This window comes from Eutrigla gurnardus (genome assembly GCF_963514095.1).
Source record: "Eutrigla gurnardus genome assembly, chromosome: 11".
Taxonomy (NCBI): domain Eukaryota; kingdom Metazoa; phylum Chordata; class Actinopteri; order Perciformes; family Triglidae; genus Eutrigla; species Eutrigla gurnardus.
The window spans coordinates 16381328-16389994 of NC_139925.1; the positions used below are offsets into that span (position 1 = coordinate 16381328).

Below are 8667 nucleotides of genomic sequence, written 5' to 3' on the forward strand. Positions count from 1 at the left end.
TATGACATAACAAACTTGAGTCAAATATAATCAGATTGGTTAATTTTCCTTCATTAAAATGCTTGTTCATCTGTTCACTCCAGAGTGGATTTAAATCAGCAGATGTTCAGTGTGTGATGACTGAGAGGGTAAATTGTTGCTTTCATTCAGTATTGATAGGTATTATTGGTTTTATATAATGGCTTGCCAGGTTTTATTTGACGCTTCACTATAATGTTGCAAATTAGATGCCAGGTGGCCTCATTTGTAATACATCCATAATTTATATTTTAAAAAAAAGCTCACATTAACAAAGAGTTCTGCTTTACCCCGAAATCAATGTCAAAGTGTCTGAAAACCTTTTTAACTTTATACTTAAGCAGCTCAACGTTGAAGATAAAATTGAAAAAAAAAAAAAAAATTTTACAAATGAGCTGCCTGGTGTTTCACATACAAAAACATCTTTCTGTAGGTTGTCTCCAGATTGTGAACACGCACCATCATGTATCAAAAATTAGCTTTGCATTTCCTTCATCATTTCCCATCAACCCTCAAAAAACTTAACAAAGAATGAGCAGACGGAGTGCCAACCCTCGCTGCAGTAACTCTGCACTGGGGCCATGTCGTTCACCACTCCATCATCATCAAACCCAGTCCAATCCTCCAGTTCAGTCTTCTTGTCCTCTTCCTCCTCCCCTTTCTTCTTTCTCTTCTCTGCCTTCCCTTCGGCTGAGCTCTTACTGGCCGGCGGTCCCCTCTTCTTCCCTCCCTTCTTCTCCTGTTCTCCACTGCGTTGGGCAAGCTTCATGTGGGCCTCGGCGGGAGCCTTCTTGCAGGTTTTAGCTTTCAGGACTTTCTCTCCTTCACAGGCATTCTGCCTCTTCTTCAGCTTCCCCACGAGCTGCTTCCAATACTGACTGGACTTCACCCCATAGGCCTGGCAAAGGTCTGGTTTACCGGCGTAACGACACCAATACCTGGAGACACAGAAACAAGGAAAATAAGGTTGGACAAAGACAAGCATTAGTAGAGGTCAAGAAAGAAATAGAGAAAGCTGAAGAAATTAGGAGACAAGACAGGAGTACATAAAGGTTGTAAAACAACCAAATGCATGCAGGGATTGAAACTTTCTTTCAATATATTTCCTTTTTTTCTGTCACTGACTTTTGGTTTCAATTGAAAATGAAAGTAATTCATTATAATGAATAATTTGACATTTTAATCCATGCAAAATGTCTTAGTAAGTTTCATTAAATTGCTTTTGGACAACCGCTCACAATTTTTTAACATTAACAGCACACTGTGTCTAGACGGCCATACAAGTGATCACCTTTTTATGAGGCAGGGCATCCCGTGTCAGTTTATTCTAGTTGCTTGGTTGGTTTCTTGCTTAGTGCTTTTATGTTTAAGTGTCAATTATCATTCATCCTGCTGCCCCTTTAGTTTGTTTGGGTCCTACCCCCTTGCCCTGCAGAAGCTGTGACAAAGAGCTTTTGTAACGTGAACCTAAAACTGCACACTGTGACTTTATCTTCCTGCTGGCGTCAGGACGCGTTCACACTACACCTTTCCGTTGACGGATCTCTTTGAATTTGCATGGGCTTGCGTCACATTATGCCGAAATGAATTAAACTTTTCGTGCGCCGACAATCCGTCAGCCAATCAGATCGAGATCAGAGCTGGCTGCACCTGCAAATGCATCTCCGACACGCCTTCCCTCATCCGGCACCGGTCTGTCAACCTACGTGTGTAGTGTGAACATGGCCTCAGACTCCTATGCATTGCTTTTTGCTGTAATGCAGTAATGTAAGGCATTACAAAAGAAAAGGGTAATATTTTACTCGGTACAGATGTCTGTTTTTAGCCTTAATCCTACACATCACCTTCCACTGGATATGTAATGAGCTTATTGAGCGTAATAAGCTATTAGAATGCCAAATTTTGGTGAGAGTAACTTAAAAGTAAAGTGTCCTTCTCGCTGAGTAAAGCCCTGAATACTTAAATGAAAGAAAATTAATGTAAGGGCACTAAAGGTGAATTATAATCTATGTTCATTGGCGAGACATTGCACTTTACGTCTCAGCAGCGAAATAACTAATAATGCTTCCTTCACCTCTGCTGGTCTCCCAGTGTTTCAGTGCTGCAGTTCACCAGCAGGCTGACTAGACCTTCACCAGACGTCTGCCAGGTGCAGTGATGGCCCTCCTTGGTGGTCAGGTCTCCAGAGCCGGGCACTGAGCGATTCCTAGCTCTCTTGGCTGGTTGGGGGGATGGTGGAGGTTGGTGGGGTTTTTCAGTTTTCCCCTCACCGGGCTGCCGCTTGGCCTCGGTAACAACAGGGAGGCAGAGGAGGAGGAGGAAGAGGAAACTGCATGGCCGGACACACATAGTGGCTGGGGAGAGACGTTTGGTCAACAGATAAAATGAGAACATTTAGAGGTTGATTTATTTTAAATAATCATACATTCCAAAAGAGATATTGAATAAGAGATAAAAGTATATATGCTGAATATTGCAACAGCCAGTTTTAACATTAGAACATGTCATTTGAAGTCATTCTGAATTCAGCAATGCTAAGGAAGCCTCATCAGTATCCCAGAGGTCCATCATGTCAGAGTGACACAGCACAAGTGTTAAATGTTAAAAACATTGGACAATGAACACAGAGTGGGGTGTGAGTCTCTGTCAGTGGCGTATTGAAAATCAGTCAAGCATCAGAAACACTCCCCCAAGGAGTGCAGAGCGGACACATAGCCATCAAACAACAAGCAGGAAGGGAGAGAGAGTGGAGGAGAGGAGCTGAACTCACAGTAATGTGTTTCACTTTTCGAAAAAACATGGAAAATGGCATTTGATAGACATAACAAGAAAATAGAGTCAAATATAGATTATGTTGTTGCTTCAATAAATAGGCTATTTTGAACAGAAAAAACATCAATGAAGTTAAAATGGTTTCAATAGTGACTAATATTAACAGATACAACAACATCATTTTGCAAAAGTCAAACACCATGAGCAAAGTAAAATTGTTTGCTGTCCTTAAATACAGTGTATTTTCACATCTGTCTACATTCATGATCAGTATCAGCTAATAATCACCCATTAAGCTCTCTTGTTAAGAGAAATTGATAAACACATATTTCATATTTAATAATAACAGATAAATAAACTGAAAACTGATCCAAGTCTACCTAAATGTTCAGACTGCATGAGTGTCAGACTGTCTCTTCTTTGCCTGCAGTTATAGTTGTTTAATTAACTGAACTTGCAATCAAAATAAAAAAAAGTCTGGATTTGATAGCATATCATAGATAGCATCTATATCCTGGGTTATTCCTAATTAAGAATTTCATCATAAATAATGTGTAACGGTGCAAATAAAAAAAATAAAAAAACAGGTTCTGTGGCGCCATATTTAAACCCATTATTAATGTTTGCATTGCTGTTGTAATGAGGTGGACAGTTAAATCAAAGTGCATTATGCTCCAGAGCTCAGACCACTCCTCGAAAAAATACATCGGCTTTATAATCAGGCACTTACAATTCAATACTGGGCCTGACCAATTTGGCGCCCTAGCCGAGATTTTAGCTGGCACCCCCCTCACATCGCAATTTCAATACACATGTTCATATTGTTGTGTTTTCAGTTATATGTTTCAATTCTATATTATATTTTCAATTTCCTGTTTATTATATTTTCATTGCCTGTTCAATAGCATTAAATGGCACTAGTGCCGCTGCTGCCACTGCTATCGCTGTTGCCGCTGCTGCCGCTGAGCATTGGCAATGGTTACAACTAAAAAAAAAAAAACACGATGAATTTTTGTGTAGTTGTGTATCTACTTCGCTTTCGCCTATACGCCTATGCCGCGGGCCGCCCCTGGTACAATTTGTAGACAATCTTTATCTCCACAGTATTTTCATTGTGTACAAAAACACATTCATTGATCCCTGCTCGTTGTCCTAAACTCACTGCAAAAATGACAATGGCATTGACATTGTTACTCTGAAGTTGGCGGCGCAAGTACCTTTATATGGAAGTTTAGAGAGGAGTTAGCCTTATGTATACTGTTGCTATGCAGCAGTATACATAAATATCTTCAAATGGTTAGTAATGATGTAAGTGGTTATGCATCATTGTGGAACATTATTGTGTCATTGTGGAATGTGAAACTCAAGTTTGTTGGTCAATTGCCAACAATGTATGCAGTCAAATCTTTAAAATGATCAGTTTATATTGAATGTAGTTATTTCTCTTATCTGTATCACATTTAAATTCCTGCTGTTAAAGTGTCATTACCGTAAACAGCCAATAATTGAGAATTAATGGCCATGGTATAATTAAAAGAAATAACTGACTATAAAAAGTTGATTCTGGCCTGTGATTATAAAAACTATAAATGATAAAACATAAAATTCAGAGAGAAATCATTAGCATCTACATTGTGCTATATCCTTTCATAATGGTGCATCCGTGTCAGTAAAAATGTCATTTCATATTAGTGTCAATAGATATTTTTAAATGTATGTGTTTTGTTTCATTTGTGAAATGTATTTCTTTTGTCTGACCCTGAAGCGAAATTACTTTCAACTAAGGTGCCCTCAGTAGAGTGCAGATCTCCAGCAGATGAGTCTGCGATGACCACTGCTGTATTGTGTTGGCTAACCCCCGATCTGGACATCAATGTAAACACACTTCATTCAAACCACCAGTTCAAATTTGTTTTATAAGGCATTTCTTGCCTAAACAAAATGAAACCCACCAAGCTGTCTGCCCGCATAGCAGCGGCTGAGTGTCGGCGATACAGTATATTTCCGTTAGTTGTTAGCCAAACCACATTGAAAACAATAAAAGTGAGCAAACTGTTTCCCCTCACTGTGTCTGGGACAGAATATAGCAGCAGGGGGTTGTCAATGCTGTGTTATCTAGCTAGCGCCCCTACTGGCCAGAGTTAGCATTCAGCAAGCAGTACCGTGGCATGGCAGTTTAAAACCAAGAATCAGGGGTAGCACACACACACACACACATATACACACACACACACGACAAATTGCATTATAGTAGGTATAAAAAAAAAAAGGTACTCCTGTCTTTTAGCAGGTCCAAGGTGATTTTCAGCGTTCACAACATAATGCAATATAAACACAATGAGTTTGGCTTAATTGATTCACAAAGCATAACATTTCTTGCCAAAGTGAATTATCTTGCAACAAAATTGAAACTAACAGAAGTGGCATATTTTAAAACAAGTAAGTCCATTAGTGATTTCAGCACCTGTGCTTACTGTGTGTTACTTAAAAAACATTTATAGAAATTATACATGATGGTGTCCCTTTTTTCGTTTGGTATGGTATTATATTATTTTCTTTCATTTCTTCTTTTAACATATTCAGGATGTTCTTTTCACAAGTCCATGTCCATCTTGAAATAAAACTTAAAAACAAACAAAGATAATGTCTTTTGGCAGAATGAGACATCTTTTCACTGCAGCATTTTAACAGGCATCTCTGGGAGACGAAAAACAAAGACACCCAGCACCAAAACAAAAATAATCCCCCCTTCCATGTATACCCCCCACTCCTCCAAATACAACCCTCATCAATAAGTCATGACTTTAAAAAAAAAAGTATTTCTCCATTGTCTGTCGTGCTCTAATATTTGGTTTGACAGTTTTAGGAAGTAGGAGAAATGTATAGCAGTTTAATTTAAGTTTTTCAGGGTTTACTGGTTAGTGTGAGCAGAGGCCCAGTTTTCTTACCATGTGACGCTTGACGGCTCTGAGTCGCTGTGGGAATGTGGGGACCACGAACACTAAAAGAGAAAGAGGGGAGAAGACGAGGATAAAGGAGGAGAGGGTGGAGGAAGGAGGGGGTTCGAGGAATGAGGAGGAAAACTATACGAAGAACTGCCCACCCAAAACCAAGGACACCTCCCACATTCACCCCTCCTGGCAAACCCCCATATATATGTGTGTGTGTGTGTGTGTGTGTGTGTGTGTGTGTGTGTGTGTGTGTGAGAGAGAGAGAGAAAAGGACAATGGACACACTTGCAAATGTTTCATCCGTGGGAGACCTGTGATGACGCCGTGTTGAAATAAATATAGTAAAAGATAACAAAATAAAATAATACAATTTTGTTGTAGACATGAAGGCACCAAACTCTAAGTTCTTTCTGTCAGTTGGTAGTATTTTGTTATAAATTATTTATTTAATAGACAGGGTTCAGTGATAAGTTTGCCAGCAGACCACTCAGCTGTAAATAAGCGACGGAACAGACATTAAAAATGTAAAACCACATCAGCAGCTCAATGTGACTCCAAGCCGCAGTGAAAAGGAAGGAAAGGTTTTTTTTATTCAATTTATGAATGTAGTGCCCAAAAAGTGAGTGAACGTGAGGTGAGTATTTATATGAATTTCATAGTGTGCACCTTTACATCACCAAGGTGCTTTAAAGAAGATTCTGAACTTCAATTGTTAACGTTTTTTGTCCGTATGGTTTCTAGAGTCTGGCCACATGGCAAATATACTGGGCAGAAAACATAAATGATCTCTCTTGACTTAAAAATGAGAAATTATCCCCATGAATACATAATAAATGTAGTTTTCAGGTTGAACCCAGTAAGTGTTTGTGTTCTTCTGTTTTTCTCCGCTTTTGGGGGGTAAAAACAGCAATAACTTATTTGTTTCACTCTGTGTTGTTTGTTAATCATTTTTCAACATCCATATCTGTATTGTGCCTGTGGTAACTTGGTTTTAGCCTCTGAAAGCAAATTTGCAGGTTGAAACACTTTGATTGGGTTAAATTTAGTGGGAGAGAATGTTGACATCCATATAGGTCTTATAGCTGTTGTTTAAATAGTACATAAATTATTCTATTTCAGTGTAAAGCAGCTCTGAACTCCATGTCGGAACGGTTGCACAAAAAAAATCCCATGTAAACTGAAACTGACTTTTCCTCCTGAATGTGACATGAGCAACTGCAGAAGTGACCTTTGAAGCACAAATCCATTTTAAACGAGAAATAATTAAATACAGGATAAACAAAATTCAAGTGAGATTTTGTTTTCATGCATCCCCAAAATAATCCATAATGTATGACTTGTCACATGAAAGAACATCAAAACTTGAAGTCACTTTTTCTATTGGCCCAAGTCTCTCTCTCTCTCTCTCTCTCTCTCTCTCTCTCTCTCTCTCTCACTGCATTTATCTCAGTAAGTAGCTCGGCCCTCAGCGAGATGAATGAGGAGAATCTTCTCTCTCCTCCAGCACAAAGACTCGGGCAGGAATCTGGGTCACAGCTTAACCCCCTGCCGACACCCTGCCATCGCCGCCCAGCTTCTTCTCATTCAGCTCAGGGTTTGCTGGAGATCCAAGGATGGCTCTTTCCCCACGCACCCCTGCCAAAAATCCACTTGGCGAGAGGAGGTTGTTCTGAAAAACAAGCCAACAACAATAAACACGTCGTTCCGCCCAGTCTTGGCCAATCAGGAACAAATATTTCACCTCGTTTTCAGCTGCGAGTATTCTCGGAAAGGCACGGCTATGAGAAGCATCATTTACTCAAGTTATGTCAAAAGCACATCTGTGGTGTGTCAGGTTTTTTTTGCATAAATAATGTGTAGAACTGTGATGTTTATTGTTTTTTATCTGAGTTCATTTCAAGTTTTCTGCTCCTACGAACAAGTTTACATTTCACATTTGCATTTTTTTTTTTATACACCGCAGAGGAAGAATTTAGAACACAAATCCTTAAAATGATATTATCACGTAACATTAAATGCTGGATTGCAAGTAAATAATGCCTTCAAAGTTTTACTTAAAGCTTCATCCGTTGTTTTTAGGCCACCAGTGGGCAGAAGAACTACAAATCAAGACACATGTACTGACATATTAGTCCCCTGTGAAGTGTTAGTAAACAATTACTTCCACATATAGAGCAACATTATCATCCCGATATTTGTGTCCACCTGATATGTCTTAGTCCAATATGCGCTCTCATTTTAGCTCTGTTTTTGCCTCCACCACCTCCACCAAATATCGGATTCTTAAGCTGAAAAGGTGTAACTGCCCCATATGCACAAAGCTCAATACTTGAATACCTACAATGATCTCCATTTCAATACTGGTCTAGACCTGTTCCCTTATTCAGACCCACTACCCGACCCAACCTGATATCAAATGGATTCAAAGCGGGCTTGTATATCGGGACATATCGGCTTCACAAGCTAATGCGAAATGGGCTAGGCGACTGTATGTGTGCATAAATATCATGCAAAATCAATAAATAAATAAATGAGTGAATAGTGATAAATGTATGTCAATAAGAGTGGCACACAAAAACTTCTCCAAAATTACATGTCAATACTTTCACTTATGTCAAGGTTTTTTTTTTTTCTTCTGTGGTTTCTTCTTGTTTTAATCTAATGAATATTTAAGTAAATATAACAATATAAGACAGGAGAAGTGGAAGCAAAAAGTCAAAAGCTAAGAGACAAAGTAATTGGTGAAAAAATACCCTCTCTGGTCTTCTGGGACTCTGTTGCCTCCTGTTGGTGGTTTCCTGACTCGAGAGCTGATTAGAAGAATACACTTCATCTGGTATTCTGTTTGAGGAAATCGTCTTATGGGCAAAGAACAAATATGCCCAAATTCTGGTGTTCCAAAGAAAGACCTTTTCATTACCAATTC

The 8667-nt window shown here is 39.1% G+C and overlaps 1 protein-coding gene across 1 annotated transcript; it reads right to left on the reverse strand.

Moving 5' to 3' along the window:
- Nucleotides 1–400: 400 nt before the first annotated feature.
- Nucleotides 401–7197, reverse strand: fgfbp3 (fibroblast growth factor binding protein 3). Its single transcript, XM_084022011.1, has 4 exons — nt 7178–7197; nt 5739–5791; nt 2093–2372; nt 401–956 (listed from the first exon to the last, which is right to left on the reverse strand). Exons 1-4 carry the CDS (start codon nt 7180–7182, stop codon nt 524–526), a joined length of 771 nt encoding a protein of 256 aa, XP_083878137.1. The 5' UTR covers nt 7183–7197; the 3' UTR covers nt 401–523.
- Between the last annotated feature and the right edge of the window lie 1470 nt (nt 7198–8667).

Coding starts and splice junctions, on each gene's coding strand:
- fgfbp3 (XM_084022011.1), bottom strand. Junction 2,373..5,738: donor GAGCCGTCAAGCGTCACATG/GTAAGAAAACTG, acceptor GTCTCTCCCCAG/CCACTATGTGTGTCCGGCCA. Junction 957..2,092: donor ACACTGGGAGACCAGCAGAG/GTGAAGGAAGCA, acceptor CTGTGTCTCCAG/GTATTGGTGTCGTTACGCCG.